General features: G+C 41.1%; 1 protein-coding gene across 1 annotated transcript; it reads left to right on the top strand.

Annotated features, from left to right (window-relative positions):
* Nucleotides 1–17,367: 17,367 nt before the first annotated feature.
* On the top strand, nucleotides 17,368–25,348 carry DMP1 (dentin matrix acidic phosphoprotein 1). The gene is made up of 5 exons (XM_022582285.3): nucleotides 17,368–17,499; nucleotides 17,971–18,018; nucleotides 20,518–20,550; nucleotides 20,729–20,776; nucleotides 22,840–25,348. Exons 1-5 carry the CDS (start codon nucleotides 17,446–17,448, stop codon nucleotides 24,208–24,210), a joined length of 1,554 nt encoding a protein of 517 aa, XP_022437993.1. The 5' UTR covers nucleotides 17,368–17,445; the 3' UTR covers nucleotides 24,211–25,348.
* The last annotated feature ends 1,428 nt before the right edge of the window (nucleotides 25,349–26,776 follow it).

Genomic DNA, 26,776 nt, shown 5'->3' with positions numbered 1-26,776 from the left:
GGACGCGCAGGCTCAGCGGCCATGGCTCACGGGCCCAGCCGCTCCGCGGCATGTGGGATCTTCCTGGACCGGGGCACGAACTCGCGTCCCCTGCATCGGCAGGCGGTCTCTCAACCACTGCGCCACCAGGGAAGCCCAATACCTTCCTTTTGAGAGAGAGCCCTTGGCCTGCTACTGGGCCTTTGTAGACATTGAACAACTTACCATGTGACCTGAGCATCCCATTATCAACTGGGTGTTAACTGACCCATGAAGCTCTAGAGTTAGGTATGCACAGCAACTCTCCATCATCAAGTGGAAGTGGTGTATACAGGACTGGGCCTGAGCCCTGAAAGCACAAGTAAATTACATGAAGAAGTGGCCCAAATGTCCGTGGCCCCTACTCCCGCTACCCCGCCTTCTCTCTCCCAGCCTGTACCTATGACCTCATGGGGCAATCCCTATGACCAGCTGACAGAGGAAAAGGAGACTCAGGCCTGGTTAACAGATGGTTCTACAGAATATGCAAGCACCACCTCAAAGTGGGCAGCTGCACTACAGCTTCTTCCTGGGATATCCCTTAAAAAGAGTGGTGAAAACAAACCCTCCCAGTGGGCAGGACTTTAGGCAGTGCACCTGTTTGTTCACTCCGCTTAGAAGGAGAAAAGGGTAGGTGTGCAATTATATCCTGATTCATGGGCTGTGGCCGTGGTCTGACTGGATGACCAGGGGCTTGGAAGGAACATGACTGGGAAATTGGTGATGCAGAGATTTGAGGAGGAAGTATGTTGATAGATCTCTCTGAGTGGGCAAAACCATGAAGATATTTGTGTCCTATGTAAATGCACACCAAAGGGTGACGTCAGCAGAAGAAGATTATAGCAATCAGTAGGATAGGATGTCATGTTCTGTGGACACCAGTCAGCCTCTTTCCCCAGACCCCTGTCATTGCCCAATGTGTTCATGAGCAAAGTGGCCATGGTGGCAGGGATGGACATTATGCATGGGCTCAGCAACACGGATGCCCTCTCACCAAGACCAGCCTGGCCGTGGCCACTGTTGAGTGCCCAATCTGCCAGCAGCCGATTCTAACACTGAGCCCTCATATGACATCATTCCGCAGGGTGAACAGCCAGCTACCTGGTGCAGGCTGATCAAATGGACTGCTTCCATCATGGAAGGGGCAGTATTTTGTTCTTACTGGAATAGACACTCTAGATATTGATTTGCCTTCTCTGCCTGCAACGCTTATGCCAAAACCACCATCCATGGATTTAAGGAATACCTTGTCCACTGTCATGATTTTCCACACAGCATTGCTTCTGATCAAGGAACTCAAATCAAAGCAAAAGAAGTGCTACAGTGGTCCCATGCTCATGGAATTCACTTGTCTTACTATGTTCCTCACCGTCCTGAAGTAGCTGGCTTGACAGAATGATGGAATGACCTTTTGAAGACCCAGTTACAAAGCCAGCTAGGCGGTAATACTTTTCGGGGCCGGGGTAAGGTTCTACAGAAAGCTGCATATGCTCTAAGTCAGCGTCCAATATATCGTGCAATATCATATTTATATGATAGGCAGGGTTCACGAGTCTAGTGATCAAGGGGTAGAAATTGTAGAGGCACCGCTCACTGTTAACCCTAGTGACCCACTAGCCAAATTTTTGCTCTTTGTTTCTGTGACTTTATGCTTTGCTGACCTAGAGATTTTAGTTCCAGAGGGGGCAATGCTTCCACCTGGAGACTCAACAATGATTCCATTGAACCGGAGGTTAATACTGGCACCTGGCCGCTTGGAGTTCCTCATGCCTCTGAAACAACAGGTAAAGAATAGAGTCACAGTGTTGGCTGGGGTGACGGATCGTGATTACTGAGGGGAGATTGAATTATTATTCCACAGTGGAGGTAAGGAAACATATGTCTGGAATACAGGAGATCTGTTAGGGTGTCTCAGTATTATCGTGCCTTGTGATTAAGGTAAATGGAAAAACTACAACCACCCAATCCAGGCAGGATTACAAATGGCCCAGACCCTTCGGGAATGAAGGTTTGTGTAACTTCACCAGGTAAGAACCATGACCAGCTGAGGTGCTTGCTGGAGGCAAAAGACTTAGAATGGGTAGTAGATGAAGATAGCTACAAATATCAACTATGACCACATGACCAGTTACAGAAATAAGGACTGAAACTGTCCTGAGCGCTTCCTCCTTATTTTGCTATGAATACATTTGTGTGTGAATATATATGTGTGTATATCTATCTCAGATATCTTTGTCTTATTTCCTCTCTTATTCCCTTATCATGTAACAGAAGAAAGTGTATTGACTTTATATCAGTATTTAAGTATTGTTAACTTTCATGGAACTTCTCAGCCTCCAAAATCATGTGCGTATTCCTATATCTACTATATATCTCTTATATAGCTTTACATATCCTATTGGTTCTGTTTCTCTGGTGAACCCTGACTAATACAATCGGTGGCGAGGAGGGAATTCTGAGTCAGATGAACCACTGATTAGAAGCAGAATGTATTGAGGGGTAGAAGGAATAGATGAGGATGCCAGAAGTAGAGGATTCATAGAGAAATTACAAAAAAGAAGATGAGATGGAGAGATAAGAAAGATGTATGGTTGACCCTTGAACAAGGCTTTGAACTGCATACGCAGATTTTTTCCAATAGATCTGCTCTAGTATTACATTATCCCTAGTTGGTTAAATCTGCAGATACAAAACCCAAGATACAGAGGAACCAAGGATATGCATGGCTGACTATAGGCTGATTTTCGACAGTGCAGGTGTCGGCGCCCCTAAGCCCACATTGTTCAGCTGTAATGTACGGCAGTGCTGGTTGCTTCCTTTCAACTGTTCTTTTTTTAACCTAAAAAAAAAGCAATTGCAAATGGTTCAATCTAAGCTGTAGTAAATAGGAAGTTGGACAAAGCTATTTATTCCTTTAAATTATGCAAATAAAGAAGAAATATTATCTTTTACAAAGTGTCTTGTAGGGGTCTGTCTAGCCCTAAATATATTAACAGATAATAAAAAGTGAAGTTATTGGGAGCAGCTAAAGAACGAAGAGAGAAGAAAATTGAAGAGTAGGAAACTAAAATCCAAAATTAGTTTACTGAAATAGGATTAGGAAATATACTAAAACAGGCACATAGATCACAACTGATATTTATGCATGTAATTTTATGTGTCCAGGAAAGGAAGTAGACTAATAGATATTCTTTATTTTTTAACATCTTTATTGGAGTATAATTGCTTTACAATGGTGTGTTAGTTTCTGCTTTATAACAAAGTGAATCAGATATACACGTATCCGCATATCTCTTCCCTCTGGGTCTCCCTCCCTCCCACCCTCCCAATCTCATCCCTCTAGGTGGTCACAAAGCACCGAGCTGACCTCCCTGTGCTATGCGGCTGCTTCCCACTAGCTATCTATTTTACATTTGGTAGTGTATATAAGTCCATGCCACTCTCTCACTTCGTCCCAGCCTACCGTTCCCTCTCCCCATATCTTCAAGTCCATTCTCTAGTAGTTCTGCATCTTTATTCCCGTCCTGCCCCTAGGTTCTTCATGACCTTTTTTTAAAATTTTTCTTAGATGCCATATATATGTGTTAGCAAGTACTTGTTTTTCTCTTTCTGACTTACTTCACTCTGTATGATGGTCCCTAGGCCCATCCACCTCACTAAAATAACTCAATTTCATTTCTTTCAGTGGCTGAGTAATATTACATTGTATATATGTGCCACATCTTCTTTATCCATTCATCTGTCAATAGACATTTAGGTTGATTCCATGTCCTGGCTATTGTAAATAGAGCTGCAATGAACATTGTGGTACATGACTCTTTTTGAATTACGGTTTTCTCAGGGGATATACCCAGAAGTGGGATTGCTGGGTCATATGGTAGTTCTATTTTTAGTTTTTTAAGGAAACTCCATACTGTTCTCCATAGTGGCTGTATCAATTTACATTCCCACCAACAGTGCAAGGGTGTTCCCTTTTCTCCACACCCCCTCCAGCATTTATTGTTTCTAGATTTTTTGATGATGCCCATTCTGACTGGTGTGAGGTGATACCTCATTGTAGTCTTGATTTGCATTTCTCTCATGATTAGTGATGTTGAGCATTCTTTCATGTGTTTGCTGGCAATCTGTATATCTACTTTGGAGAAATGTCTATTTAAGACTTCTGGCCATTTCTGGATTGGGTTGTTTGTTTTTTTGATATTGAGCTGCATGAGCTGCTTGTATATTTTGGAGATGAATCCTTTGTCAGTTGCTTCATTTGCAAATGTTTTCTCCCATTCTGAGGGTTGTCTTTTCATCTTGTTTATGGTTTCCTTTGCTGTGCAAAAGCTTTTAAGTTTCATTAGGTTCCATTTGTTTATTTTTGTTTTTATTTCCATTTCTCTAGGAGGTGGGTCAAAAAGTATTTTGCTGTGATGTATGTCATAGAGTGTTCTGCCTATGATTTCCTCTAAGAGTTTGATAGCATCTGGCCTTACATTTAGGTCTTTAATCCATTTTGAGTTTATTTTTGTGTATGGTGTTAGGGAGTGTTCTAATTTCATTCTTTTACATGTAGCTGTTCAGTTTTCCCAGCACCACTAATTGAAGAGGCTGTCTTTTCTCCATTGTATATTCTTCATTCCTTTATCAAAAATAAGGTGACCATCAGTGTCTTATAATTTTCTGCATACAGGTCTTTTGTCTCCTTAGGTAGGTTTATTCCTAAATATTTTATTCTTTTTGTTGCAGTGGTAAATGGGAGTGTTTTCTTAATTTCACTTTCAGATTTTTCATCATTAGTGTATAGGAATGCCAGAGATTTCAGTGCATTAATTTTGTATCCTGCTACTTTACCAAATTCATTGATTAGCTCTAGTAGTTTTCTGGTAGCATCTTTAGGATTCTCTATATATAGTATCATGTCATCTGCAAACAGTGACAGCTTTACTTCTTCTTTTCCGATTTGGATTCCTTTTATTTCTTTTTCTTCTCTGATTGCTGTGGCTAAAACTTCCAAAACTATGTGGAATAATAGTGGTGAGAGTGGGCAACCTTGTCTTGTTCCTGATTTTAGTGGAAATGCTTTCAGCTTTTCACCATTGAGGATGATGTTGGCTGTGGGTTTGTCATACATGACCTTTATTATGTTGAGGAAAGTTCCCTCTCTGCCTACTTTCTGCAGGGTTTTTATCATAAATTGGTGTTGAATTTTGTTGAAAGCTTTCTCTGCATCTATTGAGATGATCATATGGTTTTTCTCCTTCAGTTTGTTAATATGGTGTATCACGTTGATTGATTTGCATATATTGAAGAATGCTTGCATTCCTGGGATAAACCCCACTTGATCATGGTGTATGATCCTTTTAATGTGCTGTTGGATTCTGTTTGCTAGTATTTTGTTGAGGAGTTTTGCATCTATGTTCATCAGTGATATTGGCCTGTAGTTTTCTTTTTTTTGTGACATCTTTGCCTGGTTTTGGTATCAGGGTGATGGTGGCCTCGTAGAATGAGCTTGGGAGTGTTCCTCCCTCTGCTATATTTTGGAAGAGTTTGAGAAGGATAGCTGTTAGCTCTTATCTAAGTGTTTGATAGAATTTTCCTGTGAATCCATCTGGTCCTGGACTTTTGTTTGTTGGAAGATTTTTAATCACAGTTTCAATTTCAGTGCTTCTGATTGGTCTGTTTATATTTTCTATTTCTTCCTGGTTCCGTCTCAGAATGTTGTGGTTTTCTAAGTATTTGTGCATTTCTTTCACGTTGTCCATTTTATTGGCATATAGCTGCTTGTAGTGATCTCTCATGATCCTTTGTATTTCTACAGTGTCAGTTGTTACTTCTTTTTCATTTCTAATTCTGTTGATTTGAGTCTTCACTCTTTTTTCTTGATGAGTCTGGCTAATGGTTTATCAATGTTGTTTATCTTCTCAAAGAACCAGCTTTTAGTTTTATTGATCTTTGCTATTTTTTCCTTCGTTTCTTTTTCATTTAATTCTGATCTGATCTTTATGATTTCTTTCCTTCTGCTAAATTTGGGGGGGGGTTTGTTCTTCTTTCACTAATTGCTTTAGGTGTAAGGTTAGGTTGTTTATTTGAGATTTTTCTTGTTTCTTGAGGTAAGATTGTATTGCTATAAACTTCCCTCCTAAAACTGCTTTTACTGCATCCCATAGGTTTTGGGTCTTCATGCTTTCATTGTCATTTGTTTCTAGGTTTCTTTTTATTTCCTCTTTGATTTCTTCATTGATCTCCTGGTTATTTATTAGCGAATTATTTAGCCTCCATGAGTTTGTATTTTTTACACAGTTTTTCATGTAATTGATATCTGGTTTCATAGCGTTGTGGTCAGAAAAGGTACTTGATATGATTTCAATTTTCTTAAATTTACCAAGGATTGATTTGTGACCCAAGATGTGATCTATCTTGGAGAATGTTCCATGAACACTTGAGAAGAAAGTGTATTCTGTTGTTTTTGGATGGAATGCCCTGTAAATATCAATTAACTCCATTTTGTTTAAGGTATCATTTAAAGCTTGTGTTTCCTTATTTATTTTCATTTTGGGTGATCTGTCCATTGGTGAAAGTGGGGTGTTAGAGTCCCTTACTATGATTGCATTATTTTCAATTTCCCCTTTTATGGCTGTTAACATTTGCCTTATGTATTGAGATGCTCCTATGTTGGGTGCATAAATATTTACAATTGTTATATCTTCTTCTTGGATTGATCCCTCGATCACTATGTAATATCCTTTTTTGTCTGTTGTAATAGTCTTTATTTTAAAGTCTATTTTGTCTGATATGAGAATTGCTACTCCAGCTTTCTTGTGACTTCTATTTGCATGGAATATCTTTTTCCATCCCCTCACCTTCAATCTGTATGTGTCCCTGGGTCTGAAGTGGGTCTCTTGTAGAGAGCATATATATCAGTCTTGTTTTTGTATCCATTCAGCCAGTCTATCTCTTTTGGTTGGAGCATTTAATCCATTTATGTTTAAGGTAATTATCGTTATGTATGCTCCTATTACCATTTTCTTAATTGTTTTGGATTTGTTTTTGTAGGTCTTTTCCTTCTCTTGTGTTTCCTGTCTAGAGAAGTTCCTTTAGCATTTGTTGTAAAGCTGGTTTGGTGGTACTGAATTCTCTTAGCTTTTGCTTATCTGTAAAAGTTTTAATTTCTCCGTCAAATCTGGACGAGATCTTTGCTGGGTAGAGTAATCTTGGTTGCAGTTTTTTCCCTTTCATCACTTTAAATATGTCCTGTCACTCCCTTCTGGCTTGCAGAGTTTCTGCTGAAAGATCAACTGTTAATCTTATGGGGATTCCCTTGTATGTTATTTGTTGTTTTTCCATTGCTGCTTTTAATATTTTTTTCTTTGTGTTTAATTTTTGATAGCTTGATTAATATGTGTCTTTGCGTGTTTCTCCTTGGACTTATCCACTGTGGGACTCTCTGCACTTCCTGGACTTAATTGAGTATTTCCTTTCCCGTATTAGGGAAGTTTTCAAATATAATCTCTTCAAATATTTTCTCAGTCTCTTTCTTTTTCTCTTCTTCTTCTGGGAGCCCTATGATTTGAATGTTGGTGCGTTTAATGTTGTCCCAGAGGTCTCTGAGACTGTCCTCAATTCTTTTCATTCTTTTTTCTTTATTCTGCTCTGTGGTAGTTATTTCCACTATTTTAACTTCCAGGCCACTTATCCGTTCTTCTGCCTTGGTTATTCTGCTACTGATTCTTTCTAGAGAATTTTTAATTTCATTTATTGTGTTGTACATCATTGTTTGCTCTTTAGTTCTCCTTGTTAAACATTTCTTGTATTGTCTCCATTTTATTTCCAAGATTTTGGATCATCTTTACTCTCATTATTGTGATTTCTTTTCCAGGTATACTGCCTATTTCCTCTTCATTTGTTTGGTCTGGTGGGTTTTTACCTTGCTCCTTCATCCACTGTGTGTTTCTCTGTCTTTTCATTTTGCTTCACTTACTGTGTTTGGGGTCTCCTTTTTGCAGCCTGCAGGTTTGTAGTTCTCATTGTTTTTGGTGACTGCCCCCAGTGGCTAAGGTTGGTTCAGTGGGTTGTGTAGGCTTCCTGGTGGAGGGGACTGGTGCCTGTGTTCTGGTGGATGAGGCTGGATCTTTTCCTTCTGGTGGGCAGGACCGCATCCAGTGGTGTGTTTTGGGGTGACTGTGATGCTATTATCATTTTAGGCAGCCTGTCTGCTAATGGGTGGGTTTTTGTCCTTGTCTTGCTAGTTGTTTGGCATAGGGTGTCCAGCACTGTAGCTTGCTGGCTGTTGAGTGGAGCTGGGTCTTAGTATTGAGATGGAGATCTCTGGGAGAGCTTTTGCCGTTTGATATTGCATGGAGCCTGGAGGTCTCTGGTGGACCTATGTCCTGATCTTGGCTCTCCCACCTCAGAGCCTCAGGCCTGACACTCAGCCGGAGCACCAAGACCCTGTCAGCCACTTGGTTTGCTTTATAGAGCATGGGGGTGTGAAATTTTGTGGACATTTTAATCGTTTCGTTTTTGGAAGTCTGAGGTCTTCTGCCAGTGTTCAGTTGGTGTTCTGTAGGAATTGTTCCACATGTAGATGTATTTTTGATGTATTTGTGGGGAGGAAGGTGATTTCCACTTCTTACTCCTCTGCCATTTTGAAGGTCCGCCCCTCATTTCTTTTAAATTTAAAACATTTTCCTCCTTTTTTTTTTGCCTTCTAGTTCTCTTAAGGAATTATCTGTTGTGTTTATTCCCTCTTTTGTTCCTTTTAGTTTAGTCTTCATTTTCAAAATTTTTCTCTTATTTCAAAATTTTCATGACTTTCAATAATTTCTGAATTATTCTAATTTCTATTTATATTGTTTTTCATCTATTGTGCCATTTTCATAATGTCTTTTTGCTATTTTTAAAGTAGAATGTCACAGTTTTGATGTATTCTCAGCATGCTTTCATTGTCTATAAGGTTGTTTGTTTTCTGCTCTAATCTAAACTTCATAGCTTTTTGCTGTTTTTATATGAAATTGGTTTTCCTGAAATTTTGGAAGGAGATATAGCTCAGGGTAGCTTTCACCCTCTTCTCTGGTTCTCATATTGTGTTAAAAAATATAGCAGCTTGCTTTCTAAGACTTGTTGCATCCATTTCTCTCTCCCACACTTATTTGTGCCTTCTCTACTTCCTATTCTGTGCAATTTTTATTCCACTCCCAGCAGTTTCTCCTCTACGTGGGTCTGTCCTGCAAGGCAGCTGTGGTGTCTGTTTTGAGAATTTTTAGGGGCCAGACTGCTCCAGATCCTTCAAATTTCATTATGTTCCCTTTGCACCTACCAGCAACAATTATTGACTATTTTGGTGTTTCCTGTTCGCATGTCCATCAGCTGTCCTGCTGCTTCCCTCTGCTTAGTCCTGCACAGATGATGTAGGAACTGTGGCAGTTGGTGGCTTGTCCTCAGCCACTTTGTTTGGGGTTTGTGGCTACAACCTGTCATGTAGTGTGGTAACCAATCTCTAAAATGGCCTCAACATTTCCTCTGCTCCCTATACATTCATTCTGCTCTTCACATCAAAAGATAGAGACGATTTCTCCTTCTGAATCTGAGATGGCCCTGTGGTTGATTTGGCCATTAGAATATGGAGACGGTGACATTCGGGCAGCTCTTGGACTCCAGCCACCATGTGAAAAGGCCAAGCCACAAGGAGAGGCCATGGGAGGGAGAACTAAAGTGCTCAGAATAACCGTTCCAGCTCCCCAGAAACAACCATATGAGAGCGATATTGAATATTCTGTTTCATTGAGTCCCCAGAAGACTGCAGTCCTAGCTAGGAAAGATAACAAAATAGTTGTTGTTTTAAGATATAAAGTAGTGAAATGGTTTTTTTTTTTTTTTTTTTTTTTTGCAGTATGCGGGCCTCTCACTGTCGTGGCCTCTCCCGTTGTGGAGCACAGGCTCCAGACGCGCAGGCTCAGCGGCCATGGCTCATGGGCCCAGCCGCTCCGCGGCATGTGGGATCTTCCCGGACTGGGACACGAACCCATGTCCCCTGCATCGGCAGGCAGACTCTCAACCACTGTGCCACCAGGGAAGCCCAGTGAAATGGTTTTTAAGGCAGCAATAGAACTAAAACATTTAGTTTTGTTGTACATGTTGTCCATGGTTTTCAGTTTTGTTATCTAGTTGCTCTGTCTGTTTTTATGTGGGAATTGGAGAGATCCTAAAACAACGTCCTGTAATACCCTTTGCCAAAACCTTCCCAGAATCCGCTCTGACATTAGATTATAAGTTTCTTCTAGGATAGACCTCAGTCAAGACCTATGAAACCAACAGGAAATGTAATTCAGAACCAGAACAGAACATAGGGAATTTACAGCTTCCGCCTATGAACTTCGGTCTGTTAATCAGCCCTGTATGAAAATAGACTCTCCTCTCCACATTTTCTGCCCCAACCTCATTGCAGTTCACAGTGAGAAAGTTAAAAACCCATGAGTTAGATGTTAGTTTCCTGGATAACACCGGGCACCCCAATTCTCCAGAACCAGGTTGGTAGGAGCATCAATTAAAATTTCCAACAATCGTAACTCTTTCAAAAGAAGTCAGCGTGAATCACGTGGGTACTGCAGGCAAGCTAATAGTCTGGCCCATTTAAAAGCCACTCATTCATTCATAAAACTGCTTACTGAGTGTTTATTATGACCCAGGCACCTAGATATTAGGACAATATACACCGGGAATTAAAGCAAACATCCCCGCTCTTGAGGAAGTTAAATTCAGGTGGCTTATGTTCTTTAAATATTTGTCCAGTGGTCTTTCTACTGTTACCTGAGCATGCTCCTTGGGAGTTGCCCACCTCATTTCCAACTCCCTACACAACTTTCAGCACACTCCCTGAAGAGTCCTGGTCAATACCATTTTATTCATTTCATTACTTTTTCAGGAACGGCAGAAAATCCCTTGGAAATTGGTTTCTCCAGATGCTGCCCAACTAGTCTTCCTTTTAATCCAATACTGATTTCAGAGTCACCAGCGTTAAGACCAAAATGTGGCAGGCAGTTGAGGGGAGTAATGAAGTGCTGGATTTGAATAATTTTCAATTAAAAATGAAAGTTACTTAGGGAGGTGCTTTAACATTTCCAATCACCACAGAATTCTGTAAGGGGCTACTTTGTTAGATTAGTAAGAATTTTGGACCTTTGTGTGTATAGGAGGGTAGGGAGATGAGAGGAAAAGGAGATGAGTAATGGAGGTTGTTAAAAGATGAAAAGGGCAAGAATGAAACCCATCTTCTCAACACCAACAATTTAGGCAAATCTAGTATTTTAGTAGGTTCTTCATGTGCAACCTGGAAATGTACATTAACAGGAAACTTTCTACCCACCTCTTGACTCTCCTTTTCCCATCCTTGTGTCTGCTGGGATCTGCAAGTGGGTGGAAGACATTGTCATTGTTTATAATGCTCATAAGCCTGCATGGATGTGAATGACATATATTTAGAAATCAAAATAAAGCTTTAGGAAGATCTTCAATTTAATTGAAACTAGTCTAGTCATTTGGGAACCACAAGAGCTTTTTAGGGAAAATCTGCTTCTGTAAGCTGGAGGAAGTGTGGGTGTACTGGAGTCCCGGTCACACCTTGTGATGTCAGTCACCCCCAGCCTGCAGCTGATTGGCTGGGAAGAGCCGAAGCAGAGTTTAAATTCCTGCACCATCAGAGAAGTGTTCAGAACGTCAACACAAGAGTGGCTTCATTGTCACAGATTTCCTCTGTGAGAACATCAGCCTGATTGTTAAGACATTTGGGGCAAAGTCTTTGTGAAACTGAAGAAGGTAAGACATTCTCATTGTTTAATTTTTTTAAATGACTTCTGCCGTGTTGTTTGGAAAATATTAAGTATGCATACGTGTTGAGCAGCATTATGTCACGCAGAGAAAGATGGGGAGAGCTGTGCCTTGGGTAAAAACGATTCCATTTTGTTCCAGTTGTTTATGCCACAGTAAATAATGACTTTAAAATGACAGGTTAAGTCAATAGAGACAGGTGCTCTTCTCAGTAATACTTTAATTAGATCTCTGCATGGTATTCTGACAGGGAAATTTTACTAATTAGCAGGCAGATGGAAGGTCATTCTGAAGTTTTGCTTTAATTATCAAAACAAATACAGCTTTTACATTTAGATTTTATGGATATAGGTAGGCTCATGGCCTACAAGATGTTATAAAAGAATGTAAACTAGACTGGCAGAACTTTCTAAATATGGTCCCTTAAGTTGAAAATCAGATAATGCTATTCATCCAATAGTATTCCTTATGAACTGAGTAGCTGAAAGGAGATGCTAAGACTACTGAAACAAACCGTGGCTGGGATAATTATACTGCTTTTCTATTGTCTGGCTGGGTCTTCATGTTAGCATGATGCCTTGCATACAGTCAGAGGTCAGTAAATGTTGAATATAACTGTCTTTTAAAAAACCTTTCCTAGTGTAGAAGACCTAGGAGTATATATACTCCTGCCCATGTGTATTTTTATTTGCTGCATTTATTCCTCTTCTTCATCTATATCAGAAGTGTCTGTCTTCCACAGCAGAGTGGGAGCTGTGGTCAGGCAATGCTTTCTGCATGACATCTAGAAGATCCCACGTGTAACAGCAACACTTCAGGCACTCCTCTTCTTCAAGAGCTATAAGTTCTGGTGACCCATACTTTCTGTTTAACTGAGGGCCAAGTAGACTATGCTACTTCGATCTGGTTGGTTAAAATATTTAAACAAACAAACAATTTTCTATCGGGTATTAGTCCGCAAGAAATCCCCCAAACGGTGATGTGGACCAATGCGTCTCAGATGCCGTGTGTCCTCCCACATCTATCTTTAATTTGGGGACACCTAGGAGTTATTTTACTGTGGTTGAAAGCATATAACATGGGATTGATTATAACTGACCTCGAGACAATTACAGTTGGAATGTTTGGAATTTTTTTTTTTTTACATCTTTATTGGAGTATAATTGCTTTACAATGGTGTGTTAGTTTCTGCTTTATAACAAAGTAAACCAGCTATACATATACATATATCCCCATATCCCCTCCCTCTTGCGTCTCCCTCCTTCCCACCCTCCCTATCCCACCCCTCTAGGTGGTCACAAAGCACCGAGCTGATCTCCCTGTGCTATGCGGCTGCTTCCCACTAGCTATCTACCTTACGTTTGGTAGTGTATATATGTCCATGCCTCTCTCTCGCTTTGTCCCAGCTTACCCTTCCCCCTCCCCATATCCTCAAGGAAATTTTTATTGATTTATTTATTTGGTTTTCTGAATTCGTGATAGAATTCATGTCCTGGCCAAATTCCACTTTATTTTCGAAGAGTAATAAAGAAACAAATTCTAGCTAATGGAGGTTCCGGTTAGTTGGGTTCTGGGTAATTTTGCTTTTGTTAAGACAAGCATGTTATCATTATCACACATTGTTGAATACTCAAGCACCTAGAACAGTGCCTGGCACACAGGATGTTCTCGACAGCTATTTATGGACTGCTAATAAATGGATACATTATTCATTAGCATTATTAAGGATGACAACATGAAGTCAAAAATAAGCAAACTAAGTATGATACATTGAGCTTATGATTTTTCAAGTCTTTCATTTCCTTCCTTTAGCCTACCTCTTTCATCTTAGTTTACATAAAAGAAAATATATACTTTAAAAGTGAATATTGACTCTGAGGAAGGTCTGGAACAAGGTCTCTTACTTGAGAGCACAAAGAAGTTCTGGCTACACTTGAGGGTGACCAGAGAGAGAAGGGACTGCAGTCCACTTCTCCAGATCCTAAGCAATCTGGATTTTTCAATTCCAGGAGAACAACTCATAAAGGTTGAAAAGCTCTGATACACACACTACCTGCCATACAGGTGGAACTCAAATTGAGGTTGTTGATGTCCTTTTGTTACATGTTCTCATTGTAGCATGACAGCGCGTGCGATGTAGAAATGACATTTACCAATCACTGAAGAAGAACGTAGGGTTCTTGTCTCATCTCTTAGGCTTGTAGCTATTTTGCTCATTTATGACTCAGAATAGGGCTACTGTGTATCTGCTTCTACTCTTTTTGGGGTGGTAGGTAAAACGCTTTTGAAAGTTTGGAGCTCTCGTTTGGAATACACTTCACACAAGTATAATTATTCTTATCAAAAATACTAATTGAGAACCTAACACGTATAGTGCTTGAGCTCTGACTTTCTGTAATGCTTGATGGCAGGCTATATTCTATGGTTGGCAACACCGGCTCTCTCGGGACCTCAGGCTGTATTTTATTTTAGTTTGCCAGACTTCCACTTGGAAAATTATGACTCTGAGTCGGGGTGCTAAATGTTATTTCTAGAAGCACGAGCGAGTTACTGCATCTTCCTTATGTTTCATAATATTACACCCCTGAGAAACTGAGCACTGGAAGCACACACTTCCTTCATAAAACACACAACATTCATTGGTGTAGAGCATTTTTTTGTTATTTAGATAAGAGAGAAGCAAAAGAAAATACGAGGAGAACTCAATATTTGTTGACTTCTTGGAACATTTGCTGGCTTTCAGAGCACCATGAGATTATCACTCTATTCAAATTTCACTTTGAAAATGAAAATGGTGAGCCACCACATGATTATTTGACCTATGAAGCCAAAACCATCGGTACACAGTTATTTTGAGAGTGTCGTATTTGGGAGAAACTTTCCTTTCCTTAAGCAATGAACCTGAGAACTTAAAAGAAAATGTTTTGATTACGGGAACTAAAGGGAAGTGTAGGGGAGGAAAAGTTTTCCTCTGTCCTCTTGGGGTCTCTGGCTGAGCCTAAGAATTAAACTGGCATTAAGACAGAGGAACAGGAGAAAAGCATACACGTTTTATTAAAATTTTTACATGTACATGCGCACCTTCACAAGAGAATGAGGACGTGAAGAAGTGACCGGAGTGGAAGCTTTTACACCTTTTAGGCAAAGAAACAGTACATTTGTGAAGGACTGACAAGACGCAGGGACAGTAGATTGTGGAGAAGTAACCAGGAAGATCAGGTTAGTTTAACAAGATTTCTTTGCATGGACTTCCCTCAGCCTTGACTCCATCTCTGGTGATAAGAATGTCTTCCCTCCTCCTAAGAGAGGGAGGGCAAATTTCACGTGGGAGATTTATCATCTCCTGCTTCCAGGAAAAAGAAGGAAGATCAGAGCACCCTTCTTGCATCTGCAGTCTCTTGCGTGCCTTCAGCTCAAAATAATTTTTATGTCAAAGAGGCATATTTTGGGATGGGATATTCTGGTTTCCTTCAGAAGTAATATCTGTTTAATTAGGCTCGTTTTAGGGGCAGCTGAACATTTTCATATGTTTTCTCTGTTGATATTAGGGGAAAGATTTGAAAAAGAAATAAAAATAATATCAACACACAAGGATTGATATGAAGTATGCTAATTAGAATAAAGAAAATAACACAAAGAATAGCTGTGTTGACGAGGAATAACACTCAAGATACAAGAGAGGCTCTATTGGACCATTTGAGCTTTATGAAGGTAGAAATGAGGAACCTTCTCAGTCTCCTTATCTTAGGATTTCTACTGTTTTCTTGAATAAATTTAAAAAATAAGATTAGGTGACTTCCTGAGCCCAATGTTTCAGACATTATTCAGTGTATTCAGACATTATTGAGCAAGGTACTATTATTTCTTAGATCAGAGGTTAAAATCGTTTGGAGCACGTTAAAAACAAACCCATGCTTGTTCCCACCCCCAGTGAACTGATTTATTACCCCGTGGTGGGTTTGTGCACTGGTATTGCTTTAAATCTCCCCAGGTGATACTGATATACAACCAAGGTTGGGGATCTCTGGCTTAGATCTTTTGTCACTGGCATAGTATATATTTAACATTTAAAGACACAAATCAGCAAAAGTGAGGTCTGAAATCAGCCAGCAGGATTTTCCGTAGAGTATACGGATGTCCATCTGACCAGTCTGTTAGGACAGCCCCAGGGCTTATGAGTGCAGGGCAAATTATTTTCCTTTTAAATCATTTCAATAACTTTTTACATTAGCATCTAGGACATCTATTTTTAGATATAGAACAAATTGTTTTCCAAACCACCAGTTCTTGAAGTGTGAAATGAAGCCACCCTCCAGGAAAATACAGTTTGATTTGGCAGGTTTCTCTCAGTGTGATTCACAAGTGTATCCCAAACCTCTAATCTTCTCTGAATCCTTCAGTATTGTGAATGACACTTTAAAAAATTAGCATAATCATGTATAATGTATGACTAAAAGTAGCACAGAGGATATTAAATGCTTTCTGGAGCTGTAATATGAAGCCTGCCATAATGCATCTCTTGAAGATGAAGAAAAAATGCAAAACCAAGCTATTTTGTCTAGACGTTATTATGTGGTTATAAATGTGAATGAGGAGCCCTGTGTGTGTGTGTGAAGACAAATGCCCACCACCTATCAATGGTATCAATGGTATGAATGGTATCAATAAATGTAGTTTTTTGGTCGGAAGATATTTGCCAGTCCATTCTGCCACATTAGATAGCTAGTGGGAAGCAGCCGCATAGCACTGGGAGATCAGCTCGGTGCTCTGTGACCACCTAGAGGGGTGGGATAGGGAGGGTGGGAGGGAGGGAGACGCAGGAGGGAAGAGATATGGGAACAAATGTATATGTATAACTGATTCACTTTGTTATAAAGCAGAAACTAACACACCACTGTAAAGCAATTATACTCCAATAAAGATGTTAAAAAGAAAAAAAGTGAATGGTCAGAAATTTCTCTATTGCTTTTTCTTAACTTTTCCTCCATTTGTCATAGTTTATGTGTTAGTGAAGAAGTGTTTACAGAGCTCCTCATTGAAAAGTTTTCAATTTATCTCTTCGGAGTGAGGTTTTTTAAAAACAGCTTTATTGAGATATAATGCACACACCGTATACCTCACCCATTTGAAGTATACCGTTCAATGGTTTTTCATATATTCACAAGAGTTATTCCACCTTCACCAAAGTCAGCTTTAGAACATTTTCATTATGTTCAAAATTCACCCCTTAGTTGTCACCCCAACAGCTCATCTCCTCCAGCCCGAGGCAAACACTTACTTTCTGTCTCTATAGATTTGCCTATTGTGGATTTTTCATATGAATGGAATCATACAATATGTGGTCTTTTGTGTCTGGCTTCTTTCATTCAGTATAATGTTTGCAAGGTTCCTCTACTTTGTAGCATGTATCAGCACTCCATTCCTTTTCATGGCTGAATAATACTCCACTGTATGGATATAGTGCATTTTGTTTATCCATTCTTCAGTTGATGGACATTTGGATGAGTTTATTTTTTTTAATAGAAAGCAGGTGTTAAAAAGTTGAAGCTTCTATATTTCTTGAAGGTGGAGAAAAGCATCTTCTGTCTTTCATCACAGGTAGAGGTGACATACCCAGCAATGAGGACCAGCATCCTGCTTATGTTCTTGTGGGGATTGTCCTGTGCTCTCCCAGTAAGTATCAGGGTAGGGATGCATGAAAAAAAAAACTGTTTATACCTAAAACTGCACAAATTGCATTGGCTATAAGCCAAAGTGGCTGTGTATGTTCCAGTCAGATGAAAATGTAGCTTCTTAGGAAGCTCTTTTCTTTAAAATATCATACGAAAAATTCCTTGTTCTGTTCAGTTGCCGTTCGTATAGTTAGGCTGCTCATGTTTCTTCCTCATAAGAGTGGTTCTCAAAGCGTCATCCCCCAGACCAGTAGCACCAACTAAGGCCTTATTAGAAATGTAAGTTCCTAGGTCCTCCATCAGACCTACTAAACCAGACTCTCCAGGGATAGGGCACAGCTATCTGTGTTTTAACAAGGCCTCCCGGTGGTTCTGATGCGTGCTAAAATTTGACTAATACTCCTCCTAAGTATGCTAATGGCTGCTGCTTTGGAAATTTCTGTGGGCCGACCACTTGTGCTGAATTTTCTAGGTAGCCAGGTATCAAAATACTGAATCTAAGAGTTCTGAAGAATGGAAGGTGAGTAGAAAAGATTTTTTTGAAATATTTTTATTTTAATATGTTATTAGTATAACCAAGATGGCTTCATTGCAAATGTTGAAACTGCTACTGACTTAATGAACACATGAATAACCTAAGATATAGGGAGTAAGGGCTATAATTTCTAGTTCTTATAAGAAAATGTAGTTCATATAATGCTTCACCTCCAACTTAATAGTATAATTTGGTGAGGAAGCATTTTCTCCTTTAGCTTTGTTTTTGTGATTGGTCTGTATAGTAGCGCAAGGGGATGGATGACAGTGAACCAAGATTGTCCTTGAAGGATTCGGGCTAGAAGTCTGTTCTATCAGATGTCTGGTAGGCAGGAGGTTAGGAGATCAAGTCCCGGAAGGTGAGAAGAGAAAGAAGAATGAGAGAATGCTAGAGTCTTCGGAATGATAGCTAATGTTTATTGAGTGTGGGCTCCAAATAACCCAATCGTTATTAACTCTCAATAGTTCAACAACCACTGCCAGACACGGTTCTGTGTGTTTCGCATGTATTAACTTTCTCAGTCTTCACAGTACCCCTAGTGAATTAGGTGTTGTATTTTCTGTGTTGAGACACAGAGAGTAACCTAGTCTGTCTAGGTTATGTGGTTAATTACTGTTAGAGCCAGACTTTGAACCCAGGTCGCTCTGACTCCAGAATTCATATTCTTTGCTGGGGTGTTACATCTCTCTTGGGAAGGGGCCAGGTCTAGGAAGTCAGTAGCTTTTCAAGATTGGAACTACAATTGTCACTCTGTATCCGCAGGGCATTAGTTCCAGGACCCCCTCGGATACCAAGATCCATGGATGCTCAAGGCCCTTATATAAAATGATGTAGTATTTGCATGTAACCTGCATACATCCTCATGTGTACTTTAAATCATCTCTAGATTACTTATAATACCTAATACAATGTAAATATTTGCTGGAGTGCAGCAAATACAAGTTTTGCCTTTTGGAAACTTCTGGAGCATTCTTTCTTTCTTTCTTTCTTTCTTCCTTTTCTTAAAAATATTTTTGATCTGAGCTTGGCTGAATCCGTGGATGTGGAACCCATGGATAGGAAGGGCTGACTCTAGGAGTAAGGGTTAAAATCTCAACCTAAATCAGAATGTTTTTTCATTACCTTGTTTCCTGCTGGCTTTTATGTATGACACAGCTAGGGCACAATGATGGCCAGATAATGTCAGAGGCCTGAGATGGGGTCCTGCCCCTGCTTGAGGCTGGAATAGGTATTGCAGGATTTCTTACATGAACTTTCATCAGGAATATCCTTAGGCTGGTTTATTTAAAAGCAGCTCCTGTGGATCCCTTCCTTCATTCAGCCCGAGTTCCCCAAACACACTGTGTTCTCAAGTCTAGCCTTGGCAGGAGAAAAATACCAATGTCTCACTCCCTTCCATTCCTAATTCCAGATGCTAAGTGACTGGGGTAGAGTCTGCCATGGTGCCTGCTGCAGTGTCACAGGGCAAAGACTTTAAGTGATGATAGGTCCTTCCTCTAGGAGCTATCCCAGCCCAGCATTGCTGAGAGGCTTGTTGAAGACATGCTGGCAGCAGCTACTCTCTGCTCTGCTCTGCACCCTGGGTCTTCATACCCATTGCTCAGTGGCTTTGAGCCACGTGAGATTTGGGATTTCGTCATGTTCAAGGCGAGGGGGAGAGTAGATGGGGAGAGGGCACCAGAGGTGGTACAGGCATTCTTAGAGTTCTCATCAGATTAAAGAAAGTGAAATAAATCTGAACTATGACTAAGTTTCAGATTTAGCATTTGTTATTTTGGTGATCTTACGTGACTCAAGAAAGGTTTAATGGCTTTTTCAATTCAGTTTTGTCCACTATTGAATTTTATAAAGTAGATGTTCTCAAACTGGATCACTTCTTCAGCTTATATCATATTGAATACTTTTCAAGATGCTTCCATAGGCATTAGCCAATTTCATCCTCACAGCAACCATGTACAATAAGCGCAGTGGTTGTTAATATTCTTAATTTACAAATAAGAAACTGACATCAGATAGGTGAAGTGAATTGTGCAAATTCACGTAGAGTGACCAACCATCGCAGTTTACCTGAGACTAGCTGTTTCCTGGAACACATGAATTTCAGCGCTAGCATCAAGACAGTTTTCAGGGCTAAAACCTAAGCCAAGGAGCTAACTGAGACTTAAATCTGGGTTTGTGAGTTCCAGCGCTGTTTCTCCTCTCTTACATTTCCTCTAGGTTGTATATTTTTCTTCAAAGAAATTGTATTTTTGTCTAAGTATTGGAAATACAAAAATCTTCTAGGTTTTTTATATCACAAGGTCTTTTCAGGCCACTGGTCATCTGACATTCATTGTTTAGCCATTTCATTATAAAATAGCATTAATATTCATGTGAATACAAAATAGATATCAATATACTAAAAAAACCTAAAATTATCCTAAATGTTTTCAATGATATGATTCATCGGTGAAAGAGTAATTTGTCTTCCTTCCTTTTTTACAGGGTCTTTTGGCTCAGACACCAACACCACCTTTGGTAACTATCTCATTGATTTTTTATCATAAACACCTCATGAAATCACTTTCACACTCTTATCATCTCAGGCCGTTTGGAAAGTAGTAAATCCAGACCACAAGCGATTGATGTGTGTCCTATTTTTATCTTTATTCATCAATTACGAACATGAAAAATAAACATTTCTTTCTCTTTTTAGGAGAGAAGTGAGTCATCAGAAGAAAGTAAAGTTAGCTCAAAGGAACAGGTAATTAAACAAACCTTTCTTAACTTTCCAGGCTACTTAGGAATCAAAGGAAATGATGTTATATTAAATTACCTAGTGACCATTCTAAATATAATATTTTCTAACCTTTGGTTATGCTGGCTAAATCGCCCCATAAAATAGGAAGGGAAAAATGAGTGGGAGAATTCAGAGGTAGACATGCCCTTCATTCCATATTTATCACCGGGGCCAGATGATAGACATGTGGCCCTAAATGTCCCTCTAGTTAAAGAGAACACACACACACACACGCACACACACACACACACACACACACACACACACGGTCACAGACTCTGGAAGACGAGGAATAGCTCACTCATAAATCTCAAATGTTGGTTTCACAATTGGAGCAGTTCAGATCGGGCAAAGAGTTCTGGTTAATGTGAGATGCCTGCTGGGCCTGGAGACCACCTCTGGGCCTGGAATCCTGTTGGAGGAGAGAATAGGAGAGCCCTGAGGAACCTTTAAGGAGACAGCTGCTTTACTAATGACATCTTTAAAATAGTCTCATCTGTGGCCCTGGGAGAGAGAAAAGCTGACTTAGCTTATATCACTTTAATAGAAAACTTGGTAGCTTCCTTCTTCTTATCCTCTTTCCCGTCCCCACCTTCCCTCTCCCTTCCCCACTCTTCTGTTCTATCATTTTGACCAATCTCAACCCCGAGGGGCTCCAGACATTCTAGGAACCAGGTTTCTCCCTGAAACTTTGACCCATGTTGCATTCTATACTCCATCAGTTGGAAAATGAATTTAGGCTTTTTACCACTATTTACTAAAGATTGTCAGAGGAACATTTTACAGATTTATAAGCGTAGAATCGGGGAAATGCTCTTTTCTGGGGACGTTGTGGTGTGTTGCCTCCGTGTTCTCTGGGCTCTCAGAGGATGATAGCACCTTGGGAGGGGTGCAGTATGTGCCTATCGAGGTTAGGAAAACTAAATAGATGCTCAGTTCCAGTGGATCGGTGTACACCCTAGCGATGGGAAGAGGTGTCATCACCCTGTAGTCCTGACTGGAAACTCAGACATTGATGAGTGGGGACAAGTGGGAAAAAATTAAAAAGTTGGCAAGAATGTTCTGTCATAGGATATGGTAGAGAGAGCAGATTTTTCCAGAGCGTGATGAATGAAGATTCACTATCCTTCCTTGTCTGAGTAGAGCATCCAATGGTTTTACTTCTGGGGATCACCGCTCTGAGCTCACACTTGGAACTAAGCTGCCGTGGTGATCACACTAGCTACAGCTCTTCAGCTAAGCCTTCCACAGCAACCCTGTGCCCGTGCACATGAGCTATAAACATGGTTTTGGCGAGATTTATACCTTACTACAATATTATACTTTCATTTTAGCTAAAGGTTTCATCCGCCTGCCCTAACACATTTTCCCCCCCAGAGTTGATTAGAAAAAAAAACGAGTCATTTTAAAAATCACCCAATATTTTAAAAAACTGTGTTTTAAACCAAGCAACTTGGTGAGTGAGTATTATAAACCAATTCTTTTTTTTTTTTTTGCGGTACGCGGGCCTCTCACCGTTGTGGCCTCTCCCGTTGCGGAGCACAGGCTCCGGACGCGCAGGCTCAGCGGCCATGGCTCACGGGCCCAGCCGCTCCGCGGCATGTGGGATCCTCCCGGACCGGGGCACGAACCCACGTCCCCTGCATCGGCAGGCGGACTCCCAACCACTGCGCCACCAGGGAAGCCCAACCAATTCTTTAACTTACAAAAAATTCTCTGAAAGTATCCTTTAAGGACTCACACTTAAATATTGAGTTCCATAAATGTGATTTCTATAAAACTTTCTGAGAAAATGTTTGCAGCATTAAGCGAACTGTGCCTATGTAAAATGGAACGACTTGACTTTCAACTGTTCTTCCTTCCTTTTTAACCCCTGGTTGAAACATTATTGAGCCGTAAAATTGGCTCAATGGCTTTGATGAGGGACATAGGAAGAAGAAAGCAAAAAGAGCCTAGATGGGCATTAAATACCACCCTTGAGAGCAGCTCCTGGGGTACTAACCATGTCTGTTAACCCCAAACTCCAGGTAAATGAAGACCCCAGTGACAGCACTGAATCAGAGGAGGGCCTGGGCCTTGATGATCAGCAATACATTCATAGACCAGCTGGTGGCCTTTCTAGGAGCGGAGGAAAAGAAGGAGATGACAAAGATGATGATGAAGACGAGAGTGGAGACGACACCTTGGCTGATGGTGACAGTGGCCCAGGACCTGAAGAGAGGCGAGGCGGGAGCTCCAGGCTCGGAAGCGGTGAGGACCCCACTGACAGCACACAGTCCACGGAGGATAGTGTCCCACGGGGGGAAGACAGTGCTCAAGACATCACCAGTGAGAGCAGGGACTTTGCCAGTGAGGACGAGGGGCACAGCAGGCCTGAGGGACGTGACTCCACTCCGGACAGCGAGAGCGCAGAGCAGTGGGCGGGAGGCGACAGTGAGGGAGTTGGTAGCCACGGGGACGGCTCTGAGTTTGACGATGAAGGAATGCAAAGCGAAGACCCCGACACCTTCAGGAGCGAGAGAAGCAATTCCAGAATAAGCAGGGCCAGCATCAAGTCAAAAGGTTCGAAAGGGAGCAATGGGCAAGCAAGGACTCAGGAGTCTGGTGAAAGCCCGTCAGTGGGGTATCCCAGTAGGAAATTTTTCAGAATGTCTCGCATCTCGGAGGAAGATGGCAGAGGTGAGCTTCATGATAGCGACACAATGGAAGAAAGCAAGAGTGACTCCACAGAATACCCCGACTCCAAAGAAGCTGGTCTCAGCCAATCCAGGGAACACAGCAAGAGTGAATCTCAACAAGACAGCGAGGAGGATCAGTCCCCAGAAGACAGTCGGGACGTCCAAGACCCCAGCAGCGAGTCCAGTGAAGAGGCTGACCTGCCTTCTCAAGAAAACAGTAGTGAATCTCAGGAAGAGGTCGTGCGTGAGTCCAGGGGTGACAACCCCAATAACGTTACCAGTCACTCAAGAGAACGGGAATCTAGTGACTCCAGTGATGAGGACAGCTTGGGTAAACCCTCCAGTCCAGAGAGCAGATCCAGAGAGGGGCAAACTGACAGTGGATCCAGTGAGAGCCTCAGCTCCTCGGAGGAAAGCCCGGAGTCCACTGAAGAGGAGGACAGTTCCAGCCAGGAGGACCCCTGGCCTCCCAGCACCTCGACAGAGAGCCAGAGCCAGGAGAGCCAGGAGGACAGCCCGTCCGAGGAGGAGCAGAGCAGCGATTCTCAGGACAGCAGCAAATCAAAAGAAGAGAGCGACTCAACTGAGAGCACATCAAGCAGCGAGGAAGACATCCAGTCCAGAAACACCGAGAGAGAAAGCAGAAGATTGACAGTCGACGCTTATCACAACAAACCCATCGGGGATCAGGACGACAATGACTGCCAAGACGGCTATTAGCACGGGCGTTCCTGAGTGCCTCTCACAGACACGTGTCTTGGGGGTTGGAGACTAGGGAAATCATGAGACCTGTAATTTATTGATGTTTGTATCAGAAGAATAACCAGAGACCATTCCTTTATGAAAGGGAATACTGGACATTATACTTCTTTCTAGGATGTCACCAAACCATAGAGGTTTCAATAATGGGGAATTTCACTAGAATACCCTCAATGAGACCTGACGCAAGGAAAGATGTGCATTATAGCTTCACAGCTGAAATAGTTCCTAACTCATTAACCTAACACACAGTTACTGAGATCCTGTTAGGTACCAGGCACTGTGCCAGGTGCTGGGGATATAAAGAGGTTAAGACTTGTTTCTTGCTCCTGAGGAGCTTATGGAGGGATAAATAAAGCTAAAGAGGGATACGTATGACAGAAGCAAGAATTACTACTATCCAGTGAGGTGAGTCCTATAACACAGGTGGGAGCACAGAGCGGGGACCAACTTTGCCTTAGAGAATCGGAGAAGGCTTCACAGCAGAAAAGACACTGGACTTGGAGCATTGCATAGGATTTCTCCATTTAAGAAAAGACAGTTCTATTTATTCTTGGTACAGGCAATAGAAAATCCTGTATGAATAAATATTTAGTTTGTGAAAGCACTTTCAAATTATGGCACAGTGAGGTGTTTTGGATAAGCAAAACTTTTTCTTCAATTAATTTATCCTTTTCAATGTTTTTTGTGGTACTCCAGTGAGCATCACCTCCCTGCCCACTGGTGATGATATGGAGGAGTGGTTTGGGGAGAGAGGAAAAAGAAAATTCCTCTTTAAATAGACAACTTTCAGCTTACTTTTTTCTAAGATCAGTCCATGTGCAATGTTAGAGAAACTGTTCTCAGAGTCCTTTGCCTGGGTCGCATGTAGCAAAATTGCGTGTATAGAATTCAACTGATTTTTGCCAAATACCCTTTGAAATGTTACCTCAACATAAAATATTTGTTTTGTAATAAAGATAATAATATCCAGAAGAAGTATGTGCTTATTTTTTATAGTGATGTCAATTTTTAGGATATATTTATATGAAACAACTCTTCCTTTAACGCACTGCAAAATAGTCTATTAGCTTTCTCCCATTAAAACAAAAGATTTTCTTAAGTTATTTCCTGAAAATTTAATTTTACTTATACTTCAGGCGGCATTTTGATAAAGTTACTTTGCATGTTGCTTATGGTATTTCACTAAATATACCCGTTATAGATAAGGTTATAAAAAGGAAGCAAACGCTCAGCTTTTGTATAAGGCCATGCGGAAAGTTCACGGAGTTTGGGTTTAACATTAGTTCTTCCTGATCTCTCTGACAGTCATAAGTGTAAACTCTGGAAACTACAGAGATACACATTCCTCGCAGTGTATTTCTTTGAAGGAAACTACCTCACCTCAGCACTTGCACTTTTCAAGTGTGTTTTCACACACACTGCCACTAGAGCACATCAAAATCCCCCACAAATTCATTCAGAGAATCAAGAAAACTTCCTAACCTTCAGTCTGACCCTTCCCATCCTTCACATAGCTCTGTTCCCTCATCATGTCAAAGCTATGGTCTCTTGCGGAGATAAAATATATACAGTTCTCTAAGCCTCTCCCTTCAGATTTTAATTCAGTAAATCTGGAGTGAACCCCAAGTTCTGTATTTTAAAAAGGATCCCAGGAGATTCTGAAGTAGCCCATCTGCACACCTACATTTGGGCTCTCTGACTCTCTGGATTACTTACGTGGCTTCATTAACCTACAGATTCCTACCAACCCACAGCGTCTTCAGAGGAGAACTGCCCATGCACAGACCTCCTGGTTGCTTGAGACATAGGTGACCAGGTTCTAGCCGCTCCAATGGCCCACCTCACCACAGGTGATGGTGTGGGATGAGCGCCCAACCCAAGGGAAGTCGGCCAGCAGCCTCAGAGGAGGCATGTCACAAAGGCTCTGCCTGAACAACAATGATGGTGGCTTGGGGTCTAATCTGATTTTCCCTCTCTGTAAATTTGGATATTTAGGGAGAGAGATGTCAGAAAGTGATCTGAACAAAAACAGACGGGAAAATACAGAGAAGCAGGAATAAGGAGAAAGCTTAAGTGCATTAATGGTGGAGCACAAAACTGAAAATGATTGAACTCCTGATGCTGGGGGGCGGAGATCGTAACCCTCTTGCTCTCATGCTTGGATCCTGACTCTCCCATTGCCTATCAGGCCTTCTTGGATGCCTGTGACATTCTTTCCTCTTAAGTGTCACCTGTATCCTTACAATACACCCACCTTTCTGACATCTTTTCTCCTTGCAACCAAAAAGCCTAATGAAATCAAACTCATGAACTTAGGTCATATAACCTCAGAACAGTGGCTAACTTAACAGCTAAGTGGAGGAAGTACTGGACGACATAGGTGGACCTTGGAGAGTGAAAAAGAAAACAGGGGAGAAGCACATTCCAGGCAGAGGGAACAGAGGAGTAGATGTATGGAATTGTTTGTGGCACATTAAGGTATGATGTTCAAAATCTGGTGTCACCAAAGCATTTGGAAGAGAGG

Source organism: Delphinapterus leucas, chromosome 5 (assembly GCF_059928025.1).
Source record: "Delphinapterus leucas isolate spDelLeu-1000000601 "Yukka" chromosome 5, BTC_Dleu_Yukka2, whole genome shotgun sequence".
Lineage (NCBI taxonomy): Eukaryota > Metazoa > Chordata > Mammalia > Artiodactyla > Monodontidae > Delphinapterus > Delphinapterus leucas.
The sequence above is the reverse complement of the archived record's forward strand: the minus strand, read 5'-3'. Positions and strand labels throughout refer to the sequence as shown.